This window comes from Varroa jacobsoni, unplaced genomic scaffold (assembly GCF_002532875.2).
Source record: "Varroa jacobsoni isolate VJ856 unplaced genomic scaffold, vjacob_1.0 scaffold_258, whole genome shotgun sequence".
Taxonomy (NCBI): Eukaryota; Metazoa; Arthropoda; class Arachnida; order Mesostigmata; family Varroidae; genus Varroa; species Varroa jacobsoni.
In genome coordinates, this window is record NW_019213160.1 from 24352 (window position 1) to 40851 (window position 16500).

General features: G+C 38.3%; 1 protein-coding gene and 2 long non-coding RNA genes across 8 annotated transcripts in view; 1 reads left to right on the forward strand and 2 right to left on the reverse strand.

Moving 5' to 3' along the window:
• LOC111258726 (uncharacterized) overlaps positions 1 to 9213 on the reverse strand; it is a 19937-nt gene extending 10724 nt beyond the window's left edge. For 2 of the 5 annotated variants that reach the window (XM_086967565.1, XM_086967564.1), the window contains exon 1: positions 8354 to 9213. In XM_086967565.1, coding sequence (XP_086823691.1) covers positions 8354 to 8426 — 73 coding nt within the window. In that variant the 5' untranslated portion in view covers positions 8427 to 9213. The other 3 variants (XR_015310268.1, XR_015310269.1, XR_002679158.2) reach the window with 3 other exon arrangements.
• Positions 7265 to 13804, forward strand: LOC111258724 (uncharacterized). Of its 2 annotated transcripts, XR_002679155.2 has the most exons (4): positions 7265 to 7543; positions 11359 to 11491; positions 12161 to 12191; positions 12313 to 13804. It is a non-coding gene; the product is annotated as an uncharacterized LOC111258724 (long non-coding RNA). The 2 variants fall into 2 exon arrangements; XR_015310271.1 differs by having other exon boundaries at positions 7273 to 7543; positions 12161 to 13804.
• On the reverse strand, positions 12448 to 14943 carry LOC111258725 (uncharacterized). Its single transcript, XR_002679157.2, has 2 exons — positions 14093 to 14943; positions 12448 to 13709 (listed from the first exon to the last, which is right to left on the reverse strand). It is a non-coding gene; the product is annotated as an uncharacterized LOC111258725 (long non-coding RNA).
• Between the last annotated feature and the right edge of the window lie 1557 nt (positions 14944 to 16500).

Sequence of the window (16500 nt, forward strand, 5' to 3'; positions counted from 1 at the left end):
ATGCATGATAAAAGATAAAACGATTCTGAGATATTATAAAAAGACTCCAACTGCTACATCACTTACACCTCAGGAGGCACCTTGTACTAAGATGATATCTTTGGTGGATTATTTAAGGCGTAGTTACAAATACGATTCGGGCTTATATAAACCAACTTTTTAGAAAAAAATTCATAGTGTCGCTTTTGCCATACACAATATTGGTTGCATTTTTTATTAATTCGAGAACAATTCCGACTAATTTCGATATATTCAAAAGTATATGTTAACGGTAATAGATGCCAAAATAGTTCGACAGTAAACCTAGAGATTATTCTATCTTAGACTATTCTGTCTGATTGACATCTCACATATAAAAGTGTTTGTCTATTTGTGTACCTACGCCGAAATTTAAGTAGGGAACTCTATAGTCCTAGGACCGTCGTATCGCCCAATTGGAAATCGTTGTATCTGTCTGACGTGGATGTTACGAAAATTCGTTATGTAGAATCAAATTTGAGGAACTGAAATTTTTTAGGTTCGATATCTCGGCCAGTTTCGCAAGCTTTTGCCTTTTCCAGCTAGCATGGCGGAGATCAGTCTAGCGAATATAAATTGTGCCCATTAATATAAGATAGCGCATTATCATTTCCTTGGTTATTTCTATTGTGTTTAACTTAAAAAAGTATATACAAATATATGAGATGTATTTTATTGTGCTGTAACGTAACACGTAAGTGCAAGTATCGTTTAGGACATACATTGAAAGAACTTTTGATTGTGGCCGGCATACATCTTCAACTTTTCAATCCGCCAAAGTTCGACAAAGCCACAAATGGCGCTAAGTTCTTTGATAATTGATTGAGTTTCGTATTGACTTCCATATAGTATTATTTCGACCATATACTCTGATAAATGCTTGAGAGGGCTATCATCCAAGGAAAAACAATTGCATTTCTAGAGTTCAATAAGATATGTATATCTCATTACAATATTAAGTTGTCAAAAAACTATTGCCGGTTTAAGCTAAAAGTGAAGTAAATACTTTGTTTTGAAATAATATTATTAGACTCAGTATACGGTGTCTTGCTCTAAAATCATTCATCGTTTCTCTACTATTATTGGCTGAAGTCTATCACTGTAGAAACTGCGGAAAACCGTCATTATCTAATTTTTGCGTGCTTTCATTGAAGCTGAGGTAGCAAGAAAGTTCTATAGAAACTGAGGAAGATGATAGCTTCATAATGCGACATCCAAGCTAGCTGTGCGGCGTATTCGTCTAAAACGTTTACGTACAGGTTTATGCCGGGCAGCTATAAATGTACATGATCTAATATTGACATGGTGGAAGACGACGCGTTCTCTATCTATTAGTGCCGGTCACTCTCTATTCACTAGTGGTCTGTTGCAATTGGGTTACTCACTAAGAGTAGACGTCCGAAACAACCATTTTGCCAGGCAACAGCAACTCATAATGCACGATTCCTTTCCAGTACCGCCAAGAACAATGTAGAACTATTTTGGTATCGGTCTGAGATTTGCCACAGACTGTGGAGCACATTTATTTTTTTTTTAATTTCCACACTATTGTTGCATGTAACCAACCATATTAAAAAAAAATAGCTCGATCTCACTGCGTTTTTGTGTGGAGCTTGCAGAAAAAAAAAAGAAAGCGAGAGAGAGTTTGACAGACCGAAATAAGATCGAAATACGTATTGAAAAAAATCGTTTGCGTCAATCCAACATCGAGCTTCGTTTCGCATTAAGCTTCCTTCACACCGCTTAAAACTGTTTGGTGCTAAATTTTTAGTTATTTGGCGACGCCATTGCTAATCACTTGTTGGTCTTAGTCTATTTTCGCAGTAATTTTTCGTATTTAATCAACCACTACAAGAAGCATATTTTATGTCGAAAGCGGACATTTCAATAGTTTTTTTCCAATAATACATTTTGATCATAAACAACAGAACTTTTTCGATCGTTTCGAGCGTTTATCGTAGCGAAATCATGAATACTTAATCATGAAACTTCGTTCACACTTAAGGCGCACGACCTGAAACCTGGATAAAGGTTTTCAACATATAATCAACCCATTAACTACTGTCAAATGTTAGCTTTCAAATGGTATTAGCGCCGACCCGACGCTCATAATACCTGAGATATGTAACATTAAAGCTATCGAGCTATGAAAACTGTCAATTACGTTTTAAACCAGTACAAAAATGAAATTAGAAGCAATTGACACGGCCCGCTGCTTTTGGCTATTTGCTTTTCATGTAGAGCTACTGGAACTTATTCATATTGTCATAGAAGCTTTGCTTGAACGCTACATGAGTAAGAGCAATTAAAGTTCCTTGAATCTTGTATCTTTTTGCCACCACGGCTAAAACAATTTTTGGCGTACTTCTACCTGCCTGCTAAGGAAGCTATGGAATAGAAATATGCAAATGCTTTTCTCAATTAACTTGAGTAGCAAAGCACTGAAAAATTTTTCAGAAATCATTCAAACAAATTGAAGAACCTATTACAAGGAGTGTTTAGGTGTTAACTTAAAAGGCCTGAAAACTAATTGTAGCATATAGTAGCATTGAGCCGTCATATCACCTTACTGATCATAAATTCTGCGAAAGAGTGACCAATGATTTACAGTTTTATTCGTAAAAGGCACCAAGGTGCTTTAAGGTCTTTTAGACGCTCAGGCGAGGCATTACCAGCAAATGATCGCGAGAAAGAATAACTACTCATTCTTTTCTTCAAATTCACGTCACCGTCGAACGACGAGTTGCTGCGGCTCAGCCAATTGGATCCTTCAGTGTTTTCTCAAAGCCTCCCGTCACTCACTTACTGACCCTGGTACCCACGTCAAGCCAGTAAAGATATCCGAGCATCTGAACACATTACAGTCTAAAACTAGTGAGGCTCCTGGGGGCAAACTTCCCGTTGAACTTATTTACGAGGCTCGCAATCTCAGTCTGTATGCCCCTCTCACGAATTTTCAAGGAATCTATTGAAATGGTTTGAGAAACACACATAATTCAAGCATTCCCAGTCCGCTCGGTCGAAGAAGAAATCGCAGGTAGAGCCGAACCACAAAAAGCCAGTGTCGCTAGTAGTAGTTGTAGTAGCATGCGAACTGCTAAAGAGTATCATTTATGCGACCATGTATGAGAATTCTAATGAGCAAGGATTAATATTCGTTTTTAGATCTGAACAAAACACCACTCTGCAGCAATCAGAAACAAAATTCAAATGGGAAAAGTTTATCAACATGTCTCAGTGACGTACTTGGACTTCAAGTCAACGTTCGAACACGAAAAAATCATACAGGCTTCTCAAGATTCTACCTTACTTCGGCTTTGGTAGTCGGCTAGTGAAGTGAATTAAGAGCTCTGCTAACTTCGCGATAGAGTCAAAAGTAATTATTCAGATACTGCCAGAACCACCTTGGGTTATCCTCGAAATACAATCTGGGACCGTTCTTGTATATAAATTCGATAATGTACATATTATCCTGATGCGTAGTTGTAAAAATATATGCTAAACATGCAAAATATACGCACAAATCGATAAGGCTTGCTTTTGCAGGATGCCCTAAACAAATGTTTAGAGTGAACATTGCACAGATATAACTTAAATCTATCTGTGCAATGTTACGCATTGGGCATAGAAATCCCAATCATGTATAATCTGTAAGCAGACTCAATCCACAAATGGTAAAAGCTGTCCGTTCTTTGAGAGACAGTTCACGACTGTTACCTTAAAATAAAGAGAACATGTGATATAGTTCTTCGTGAAACACACCGCGTAGTCTTATTGGATTTAACGCGTATTTGTTCTACATTATATATCAGGTTATTTAAGCTATATGCTGAACCACACAGGACATACACATCCTCCGTACCTCTCCGTATCTCCGTGGTATCCAATATTTGAAAAACTGAGAGGCTGACAAAGGTGGGAGTACGTATGCAAGGCACGCAATCTTCAAATATAGTGTGAGAGAAAATGGCTACCAATTTTATCAATTATCGACAGATTCAGCGTCATTGAGAAGCGGGCGTTCGAACTCATCAGCATATCTTTTTAAAAATTTATAACGACAATGTTTGACACGATCGAGAAAAATACCTGATCCTGCAACAAAACCTTAGCAAAGCTTATAGCCTTATTTATAACATATATTTTTTTATATATAGCTACTTTTATATATAAATATAAGCTATAAATATATATAGCCTGTATATATTTATAGCTTATAGCTTATGATTTATTTCCATGGCCGCGCAGGCAATTATACGTACGCAATAGTACGTAAAAGGAACACTTATGCATACATATGCATACCTTTTTATGCATAGGTACACCATTGTAAGGAAGCTCTTAAGTAAACCGTGTGAATGTAAGGTACATTTGGTTAATAAGACGACAATAGCGATTTTTTTAAAATATTTGTACTTATTTTCCGAAGTCAACGTTTGAAATCGATAATCAAAACATCGTTAATAATAACAAATTCATATAGATATAACGAACCCTTATTTTTAGGATCTGCACTTCCTAACAAATGACTCAATCCGAACAATGTATATATTTTAACGTATGCGTAAAAGCTAATTAAGACATAAACGTAGGGAACGAAATGGAATTTTCCTTACAAAACTTCAAAAGGAACACAGGGTTCCAAATAGCTAGCAAATACGCCGACCCTGAAACTTCTGTACATATATATCGATACAATAGATATTTTTCACGCCGGTGGCAGTAAAGCGCTTTAAAGCAGTGTAAAATAAATACAGATATATTACTTACGATAAAGCAAAACATTTAAATCTTATATGAATCATCCAGCCGAGATGCCTGGTACAAGACAGGCGAACACGACGTCGATTCTCATGCCGAAGAACATGGAAGCGTATTAACAGTAGCTTATTTTTATCTAATGATTCAATTCTTTTGAGCTTCTCATCCTTTTTCGTATTCTATGCAGTTTTCTCTTAATAAAGCTCGTATGTTCGAATGTATATACTATTGTACTGGAATTGTAGAAAATCGTTTACGTTCACGTTATGTTCTGTTCCTGCTTTTTCTCTTGAATTCATTTGTGTTCCATTCGCACCCTGGCCTATGTTTTAGTAACCTCCCCATCTCATTGATTACATCCTTAGCAGAAGGTCTAAAGTGTTGACGGCATTCCCGTGGAACGACAAGACGACGAATGCCAGCCGAGCGCTCATTCATCACTAGCGTGTGTTTATACACAATACTAGTATCGTATGGCACGTTTACTGGTGTGCATCTGATTGAAAGTGCGCGTAAGAACATATGCAATGGGGCACTTCAACCAATCGTTACGCCGTGTTCTAGAAATAGTTGTGCAATAATTTCTAATGTACAATGCGTTTGCCCTTGGCACCTTATGTTGGTTTTACATGTCTAATCGCATCTAGCCAAGCAAATCATACGAGAGAAGCAAGTTGAATTGAAAAACAGCACAACTAAAAGCGCCTCTTAATATACACTGCACTGTTATCAGCAGACCAATGTAGCATATTCTTAACGCAGACGGCTATTCTACCCTGCAGTTTACAGTTATCCTAGCGCCACCGCCATCGGCGGTCGCGGTCCCGCCGCAGTAAAATTACCAGTCTATCCCATAGCGCAACGACCATAATAATAATAACAACAGTGGCGCCGACTAAAACATCATAATGACCTTATGGCTGGCGTCATCCTAGAGCAATACTGTTAACAACTTCATGCGATACGTAAGAGGCACATACACATCGAGAGGCAAATAGACAGACTGGAGGCGGCTACACCGGGTCACAGCGTATTAGAAGTAAATCTACCTGGCAAACTGCCGCAAGTGTCGCTGTTCGAGCCCGCTAAAATTAGCGGAAAATTATTTTTTGTACATGAGGTATTTTAGGATCGTACGAATGAATAAATATATGTTACAATCTATTTCTGCCTCATACGTACCAATTAATAATACGGTAAACATATTTATATTAATTGCAGGTTTGCCGCCTTTACTAATGTTCACGATTTCATTCGACAATGAGAGATTAAAAAATAGCACACATTTAGAGTTCAGTGCATCTCTAATAAAAAGTACGTATCGTAACAGTATATTCATAAGTTGTATCACTATTTAGTAGTACTGTTTGTTCGGCCAATAAAATAACTGTTGGGTGGCAGAAATTAATCAGCCAAAGTCAAATTGATAATTAACCAATAAAATATTTTCAACTAATAAGGCAGTAGTTTACAATGTTGTATATAGGCAGTGTAACTTATACCAAACCTATTAGGGAATTAGTAACTACACACACAAGTAGCCTCATATCTCATTGGCGATAAGTGAAAGTTAGACCCAAGCAAAAAAAACTCAGCCATGCGATTTTTAGTAAACGAACGCAGGCTACCATTATCTGATCAAAATACATAATAGAAAGTACAGTTTCATTCTGAGGAAAAAGGCATAAAACCGGCACAATGTAGTTTTTGTTCATAGGCAAGCCTTGGCCAAACAATGGTCTGAGGTGCGGGTTACTAAAAGAACAAATTGAAGGTCTCGCCTCCTTCCATCTGTTCTTATCTTCGTTGTATCATTATTAATATTTCACATATTCATAAAATTACAATTGCTGTTAATACATTGTATCTTCCGTGCTTGGCTGATGCCGGCTGCGCTTTTTGCCGTTGGCTGTTTTACCCGCATATAACGCCAATGCCCATCGAAGGCAACTTGACTTCTCGCCAATAGACGCCGTCAACGCCGGAGGCAAATAAAGTTAGGAAAATCATCGAATCTTCGCAAACGATACTGTAGATACTAAAGTATAAGCGTTCTGCGTCATTAGCAGCAATAGCAATTTGAACGCTCACAAATCACTACTATAATACTGTACATAAATATGATGATATTGAAGAATCTGCCGATATATTAGTTTGTCCACGTTGAATGACTCTAGATAGTGGTACTAATAACGGTGGTAAAATGTATTGGCATATGAAATACTGGCGTTGAGGTGTTTGCCACTGCACATTTGTTGTCGTTCCTTGTCCTCTGCGGTCCCCTCCCACATTTCCACAACAACTGTAACAACAACAATAGCCAGCACCATTATCTTGTTTCTACGTCTCAATGTTCAAGGTCGGCAAGAAAAAGAAGACGATACAGCTGATATTATTGCGAAGATGTGACGCAGCTGCAAGAGCGCTACTTCTTCGGTATTCAGCGCTAGCGATGCCATTTTAGTTCTATCTAGTTGTTGCTATCGCGCCAGCTGGGGATGATGATGTTGATCATACCGCTCTTTGTTTTCGAATCGTTGTGCCATCTAGTCGGCGATAACATGAACGTATATCAATTCGCGTACCACACGCAGATAGCGACATAAGCGCCGCACAGTTCCCGTTCCACGCACAGGTTTCATCAAACGAGCCTAGAGTGAAAGACAATAGCTGGCCACAGCAACGACAATCCTTTGACGGAGCCGATGAGTCTGGGTCGGCCACCAGCGTTAATGAAAGAAGCTTCTGAATGGACAGATGGATGGTGAGTAATTGCGGTACTGCTCTTTGTTATCCTTTAAAAAGCTTCATTGAAAAATCTAGCATCAAGGACCTAACATTTTGTTTCAAGAACCATAGCGCATCTTACCTTCGGCGAAAGTTGTTGATGTTTTCAAACGCGATTTTACCGATGGAAGGAAACAAGTTTTGTCAATAGCGGATATATATCTTCTTTTCTGTAAACATATTATTATTATTGGGTATCGATGTTCAGCTCCGTTTATCATTATTATTCACCGGTGAGCAGTTCGGTTCATAACGATTTAAACACTAGAGCCCATTATATATTTGTCAACACAAATAATTACGTATCGTCATATACAATGAACATCATTCGTAGCTACGTAGCGTTTGCGCTAAGGGCATGTGAAGAATTTAATAAAGATGCAATGACAACGAGCCCGTTCTGAAGATCAAGAGAAAAGTACAAACACGTTTAACAAATTCTAGGTATTTCCAGTTATTATTAAAATATATATATATATATATATATATATATATATATATATATATATTATGAAAATGTTCGTTTTTAAAATATTTTTGAGCAAAATAATTATTTTCTTGTCAATAAGACAGTTTAATTTGGTCGAAGTTTCTAGCTAAAATTGTAATGCGCCAACAGGTAGGTTGATATAATAAGCAGTGTCATAATGCTTGTTCTTCATCGCTAATTGAAATAATTATACTTCATTTCCTTCCCACTCACTCTGAGACCGTTTTTCAAACAGAACAACAAGCTCCAGTCAGAAATGGTACGCGAACATGCAATATATATATACAAGTAACATACCATTGTGTCTGGTACTCTGAGTTGTCTTCGTTGAATTTAACACCGGCGGACTAAGCTGTAGGAAGCACAGCATGGCAAGTGTAAAGTTACGTTATATAGAAAGGCCTAACAATTTTTACTACTTGATAGTACAAGGTGAATGGCCAACGCCGTATAAACTTAAGTCGTCTGGACACATTCCCGGTCGTCTCATTCCAGGCCGAAGAAGCGTAGATCTTTGTTTGAGAAAAACTACCAGAAATTTTCACGTTCCAAATAATTTTCGCATTCGTTATCTTGGGCGCCATGCCCGTTTGCGTAGACCATTATGTACCTTAACACGTCACCAGAAATGTTTACGTCCAAGACTACGGGTTTTCTTCCTCTTAATTTTCAAATAATATGTATGTATATAGAAAAGATACCCGAAATCTGAACGGTATTTGTTACCCAACTGTTCCGTTAAATGCCGTGATGCACGGAGCAACCGGATTCGCTTGTTGGATGTATACCATACCTATTTGGACTAATCATGGGCAAATTTACAGAGAAACTGTGATTAGTAACCCCTTGTAACTTCTGGATTTATGGAAAAGGTGCTTAATAATAACATGCCGCTGCTACAAATACGCACCTCGTGGGAACGTGCATCACAAATTAGATACCTCGCCATACATGCTTATTTACCTTGCACTCCCTCGTCTTTTTTCTCGACTATCAATCAATTGAGCTATGCATTGATGGTGTGATGGAACAATATTGCACTCGATTCTTAAATGACGTTCACAAATGTGCTTGCGTAAGCCATGGTAGTACTGAAAAGATAATATTACGAATATATTCCGCTCTGTTCTTACGTATATATATATATACACGTGTGTATAACAGCGGTATTCCAGACACAAACAGAAGCGTTGTAACCAGATCTCGATTCCGCTGCTCCTCTCACAACGGTAATTAGATGGCGCTATGCCAGCAGCTATGCGATCCTATGGGACTCCAATGGAAAAGGTGATCGTTATCTTTGATAAAGGCGATGATGACGGCACTGCCAATGAGTATGACAACAGACGATCAGTATCACTCCGTCAGAAAATGCTGTGCCTACCTTTGGAATCTGGACAATGTTATTTACTTTCCCGCGTTTTATTTGTATATAGATTCGTTTATTGAAGAAGTTCATTAATAAATTATTACTGATTGTTTCCGCTCTAGGACTTATGACATGACAAATTGAATAACATAAATCGTAATGATGCTCTAATGTGTAGTACGACACTAAAATGTTTGTAATCTATTACAAAATTTCTACCTTCGTTGGGTAAGAATGAATTCTATATCTCTTTTAAGTTAAGTTCTATATCTCAGAGTAAAGCTTAATCAAATCTCATGAAGAAGAGGAGTTCAGAAGGTCCTACTAATCGTATCTAAATATATCGCTAATTTATGAAGAAAGACATTAACATACCAATATAGTCAATACCAGTTCTTTATGAATGCTTAAGCACTGTTTTGCACCGCGCCTAAAATAGGTTTTTACGGTCCTCTCCATAACGCAAAGATGACACTGCATTTAATATGTTAGTAGTTGATCTGTCATTAAGGTTAACGGAGCTCCTAGAATTACGCCAGGTGGAAAGAGTCAGTATATTATTTCACAAAGTGAGCTTTTACATTTACTAAAAAAGAATGCTAAAGATAAACGTATCAAATTATCTAAGCAGGCCTTCAGTCGATTTTGCATACTATGGCGCACGTATATGCTTATAGTTTTCGAACTTTAGATGTCTGCTCACGTATTTCATCCAACGAGAATACTCAATACATGGAAATGTACCACCGACCACTCGTAACAATAAGTTGAATGATGCATGGGTGTATTTTTGCATAAACCAATCAATGCTTTGCACGGCTGGCTGTTTCAGGTTGATCCTTGCTAAAATTTGAACGTGAATCTAGTTAACGTCGTATTCACGTAGAATACTGTGATTGGCCAAACAGGATGACGAGCCTAAAATATGCTTAAGTGTAGAATAGCTAAAAGGAGTCAGATATAAGGACTAACATAGGCTGGTACTGTTCCATAACCTCTACCGACGTCCTCTTTGTTAAAGCCTTCCATACTTAGTATTACACTACCATTAACGTTTTATTGAAAAATCCTCTTAAATGCTATTTACCGGTAAATACCTTTCGGATGGGTGCACGCGTATCCATAGATCCAACATCTGATGCTTATTATTTTTCCCGTATGGTTGTGTGCTGGCGGATATTCTTCAACTGTATTCAAACTGTAACAATTACTTTGACAGGCGAGTATTGAATCTGACTAGCAAAGGATGTGATGATTCCTTTCATTAGTACCATATATCCCCTTAAGGCAATTTTAGGACTATTTCAACCAGCGTTGTGTCCATGTTCTTTTGAACTTATTGATTCAATCCCGCGTTGCGAATCTTCAGCAAACAAGCTGACGTCAGACGCGTCTATTTGTGACTCGTTCGAATGTGACTCGACGTGGTGCCTCAGACAGTGACGCTCTTCGCTTGTCATATCTCGAAACTAACATGAACTGACCCAGAATAGAAAATATGAAACGATACTTATACTCACATCAAAATAAGAAATGCTACACAATCATAAACGTACCATTAATCAATTAGAAAGCCAATTAGATAGCGCGGTAGCAACACACGTAAATATCCAACTCGTCGTCAAGTGTTCTGTAGTGGACAGGAACAGCGAGGCAGTGGGGGGTCCGAGTTTACACGGATCCGTCGCCTCGATCTGCCGGTCGCCGTGCCCACAAGGGCCGCCGCCACTCGATAATAGAATCAATCGGGTAAATGATCGGGTAAAAACGAATAGTCAAAATAATGATCTACTACGACATCAGGAGCGGTATTGGCGCTAATGATAGTAACAGTTATTGCAACTAAAGCAACAGGAATTATGATCGTAACGGAATCATCCTCATCACGAGTCCATTTGACTTCCTATCACTTCTCGGCTGTTTTTTTTTCTAGATTCTACTGCTGTTCCTCCGCTCATCAACAACAACATCCGCTTCGTTCGCCAATGAGGAACGCTTGCTGAGGACGATCCCCACGTCCGCGAATCGATAATAGAAAAAAATACATATGTAGATTTTGTTGCGATGTAAGTCATGATAGGACGCGCATACACGCATATAGACTCGTCAGATAGTTTACGTAATGGATAAGTGGTTGCATGACGAAGAAGCGACGCCCCACTTGTACTAAATAGAGGGATATATTATTTTTTGCATACTTTATTCTATATAGAGATGTCATAGTTGCCTAAAACACTGTTAAACTGAATATTCCACTGGAGGATCTATATATATATATATATATATATATGCGCACGAGTAAACTCAGAATTTTCGTATTCATTTTTAAACTTTCAACTTCCCGCGTTAACTGGACGGACCTATTATCTTTCGGTTTATTATTATATAGTAGCTTGTCTGAATTCGATCAAAATTTGCACGATAGTTCGGGTAAAGTAGATATTATTTGATCTACAATACCTGCTTGAACAATCGAGAAAAGTGACGATAAGCTCGCGCTTTTGGAGAAATCATCAATAAAAGCAAGGTCCATGGGAGTATTACCATTAACGCCATATGAGAAAAAAATTCGTAATTTTAATTAGACAATAACGTACTGAAGCCAAGAATAGCCGATAATAATAATAACACCAAACCTTAGAATGGTTGAGCGAAATAGAATTTTAGAATGTTTCAGCCTGAAACTAATATAAACAAAGATAATTTTCTCGCAAAATGTCTCGTGCGATCTACAGGCATCTTCGAATACTCGAAGCTACCCGCAAGGTAAGCTACATTCCCTTGTATGTGCTTGCCAATCCACTACACATCTAAGCGTAAATCCATCTATTAGGAGCCAATATGGGATTAGCACCAAACCGTATTCGCTCGTCTGTTCTCTTCACAGAAAGTATTTCGCGTGGGTTTTCAAGGAAAAACAGCTTTGACCTATCACCTTCATCATACAGATTACGAAACATCAATATAGAAAAAGGACACAGCAAATATCTATGTTAAAAAAGTAACAAAAAAAAAAACATCGTTTCGAAACTGCAAATATCACATATTATTCAATTTTCGTTATTATAATTATCCAATACTTATACTAGCTCGCTGTATTTACAATAACTTTTTTTATTATATCGCTCATAAATCGAATTGACGGGAATCATTCAGCAGAAGAGACTGCAATAACTTCTTAAGGAGATCGAAATAAATGTAGCAAAGTTAATTGATTATTCCGACACACCCAATCTGGATAGGTTCTATAAGTCATTTGTGGGTAGCTATACTACTGAAACTATCAATACTGAAACTTGACAAATATATTTAAAAAAATTGGGAGTTTGAATGGGTAGATCTGTAGCTAACAAATGTGTACCGATTTAAATTATGTCCATTACGGAACTTGAATAGTGACCTGTGATATTTATATGCATGTTGTATATGAATTTTATAATGTTGTACTAAGTACTACCATACATGTACAGTTGATACTTTCCACTTCTTTTCTTATATTTTTTTCTGAAGCGCTAGCTCATTAAGGCTGGATATACTGGAGGCGTGCTGATGTATAATAAATGCTATGTAAACACAGAGTTTTTGCGAAAAATTCGAAGCACTTCTCGCGGAACAGATAATGATTTATTAGAAATCTATGTCGCATAAAAACAAATGGTGTGAACAGCATGTGTGAGAACGTTTACGTGAAAACAAACTAAACAAGACTTGTATAAGTTTTATTCGCTTACTGTGAATATTGATTTTTCAATGCATAATTAATATATAATTACTGCTATTTCCCTAAAATGAATTATACCTTTGACAGACATATCGGTCTCTAGTAACGCTGGGTACCAACAATACTCAGTTATCTTCTGGTACAATACGGGTGACTGCTAATTATTGGCAATTCTCAGAATTATAGCTTAAGTTAATTTCGTGCCCAGCACCGTCGTCTGTAGTAGCACAGCATATAACAGATATTTATTATTTTTTTTCCTATAAAAGCGCCACATAATCGTCTACCACACAAGTGACACGACGCCTCATACCACTGCATACATACACTATTAGTTAACAGTAGGATTGAAATTTGTACAGAGTGACTCCTATCTACGTCCTTACTCAACGTCAGCTGTGTTTCGCTATGTTGCGTGCTCACGGCTCTACAAGTACGCGTATCTTACCCACATGGTGAACTCTTCGCAATATCTTCTTCAGGCTTCTACGTGCTTCCGACAGCTTTGCGAGATGTCTCAATCCAGCCTCCGGACATTCACTTACTGTGTGTTATTATGAACCCTGAAGTTAGTGGAAATTTATTGTTCTTAAAGGAACTTTGCATTTTAAGGATTTAATCTTAAATAAATATAAGAAAAATTAAAATGTCCAATATATCTCATCGTCTCGTCCGTAGTTCATGATTATTAGAGATGAACGTAACACAGCTGTTGGAACATTCGCAGTGGTCACAGCAAGCAGGCATTGTTTGCGCTGAACGTAGAACGAAAGTTGAGCTCAGACTAGAAAACACTAACATTCTTTGAATAAATCAAATATCGTAATAAAAGATAGTCCAGTGAATGATTTCAATGAACGAAAATTCTCCCTGTATGTCACACTCCCCACTTCAATAACCAAATGCTTTTAACTAATTAATTATTATAGACAGATCGATAGCGTACCTTTCTGAGCCGACACAAACTCTGTTTGTTTGCGAGATTTAGAGCAAAGGTCATTTCTATTTGTGGCTGGCCCTACTAGCATTTCTCAAACCAGTCGAGCTCCTCTGATAGGTCCAGATCATATGCGTCGTCACTTTTCACACCTAACAGCCTAAGATATTCGGATTGAACGTATCATATCGCTTTCCTTTCCAAAGATAATATCGCGGACAAGACAACCTGGAGGAGGATCTTAGTCGTCTTTTTGTTGTTGTCTTCGCTGTCCTGTTCAGGTCGAAGATATAGCACCGCGAGGGTACGCCTCTTCGTTCATTTCCTTCATTGATACAATGTAAGTGCATAGTAAGTGTCGTCTTTTACAGACACGATATTCTGCCGATAGTTACACGTAGTGATTACAGCATGGCTATCAGTAGACTAGTCCCCGTTAATAGTAGATGGCGGCACATTTTGTTGTTTACTATATGTTCATTTTCACACATTCTCAGGTCTTGTACGTTACGCAGAGGCGTTGTAATTCTGCTTTAGCAGCCGACAAGGTAGTCTACCTACCCTTTAATTTCAATAACAATATTTCGTCTGCAGTGGGACACAATGACGATCGTAGTGATGATGATGATGATCATACCGCAGCTTGCAACAGAGGGCTATGCTTAACGAGCTATGCTGCGGTGTTCAGAGCTGCCAAGACGAATCGCATCGCTTTACAATTTGCTGCTAGTACGTTTGACTAAGCGAGCAGTTAGCCGATAGCATCACGCACTTTGTGCTCGTGAATAGCTGCCATTGATGCCTATACGCTAGCTTTCAACTGGTAGGATGAACAACGTCCTAGTACGCATTCAGTAGTTATATGATGGTAGACGACCTTAACAAACATGACCATCATTTATCATCGAACGTACCCCTTGTCAGTGGCAGTCCAAATGTGATTATACATAAAATGATGCCAAATACCTTCATCTGATTTCCATTCCGCTATACTTTTGCTTTTTTTTTTTGTCTGAAAGTACCGATTCAGTAGAAGTTCTTCGGTTGTGCTGCTCGAGGGATGAGCGCTGTCATCTTTCTCTATTCCACGATAAGCTTCCTGATTGATGATGGACCGCATCCACCCAAAATACGATGACAAGATGGAAAAAATACTCATTTTCTTTCTATGTCAATTTTTCTGCCTTCTGGCTCACCTCGATTCTGCTCCATTCCAACTATTTAAAAAAATACCGATCTAATAGTTCTGCTCGAACGATAGAGTCGGGAAAGACGAATGAACAAATCATTTTCTATTATGCATGTCTCTCACATGAAAATCTACCGAAAAAAAGAACCTCAAATACTCCGACACCCGCCCGGCCCTGTTCGCCCAAAAAGAAAGTCTAAGGCGATGTCCAGACGATAAAGAGGCTAAAGGAAACAAAACTGAGCCTCCAAATATAAGCACCAGAACCTGCAACCGCTGCCGACGACTTCGGCTTCTGAAAATGACGAATCGATGATCTGCAAACGCCTTCCTACAAGTCCTAAAATGATCTAGCGACAGAATTTACCCATACTTGCTCTGCTTCTGATATTGGCAATGGCAGCCTGACGTAACGTTTAAGTTCTGTCGTTGTTGCCATTATTGCCACTGCGGCTGCTCTGGCGCGCTGCGAAAGCGCGTCTGGCTGAGAGGCGCGCTACAGCTCAATATTGCCAACGAGATCGGGACGTGTTTCATTTTGTTTCCGTCGTAAAATTGAGTGATCATCTCTGACGCTTCCGAAGGACAACCGGCGGTTTCGTTACCGCCGGCTTGAACAAAACGATGCCGGTGATGTGCTGAGAACAGCTAGAAAAAAATCGCCAACTCTGTTCTGTGTGACAATGATAGAGAAACATGACAAATATATAAATAGATAGGTAGACAGAAAGATACGTAGCAATAATAACAGCAATTGAATAGAGCAAGAGGACTGACGACAGGGGGGCGATGCAGCTTAGCAACAGGGACGACGATAACAACAGCAACAACAATAGAATATAAAATGGCAAAAGATGACGCTTTCATCTTGCTGCACGCCTTTTGATCCATACCGAACGTTTTTCGATGCTGCCATGCTATTGTTATTATTATTGATTATATTTTAAAATGCAATTTTAGTATATTTAAAAACAACCGCCTTTAAGTGGCATACGTTTGAATGGAGGCGATATTTGTTATAAAACAGAACGAAATTCTATTCGAAAGGTTATACGTAATAACACATGGACTAAACGGCCCCTAACATAATGGCGAATCGCTATACAATAATGCGCGTTGCAATACGTAGCGTACCTGAGGACTGCAGAACAAGGCCGCTAGTCCACTTATTTCGTGCAGGTCCGATAAATTTCCCTTTTATTCATCGACGCAAAGCAAATTTATTACT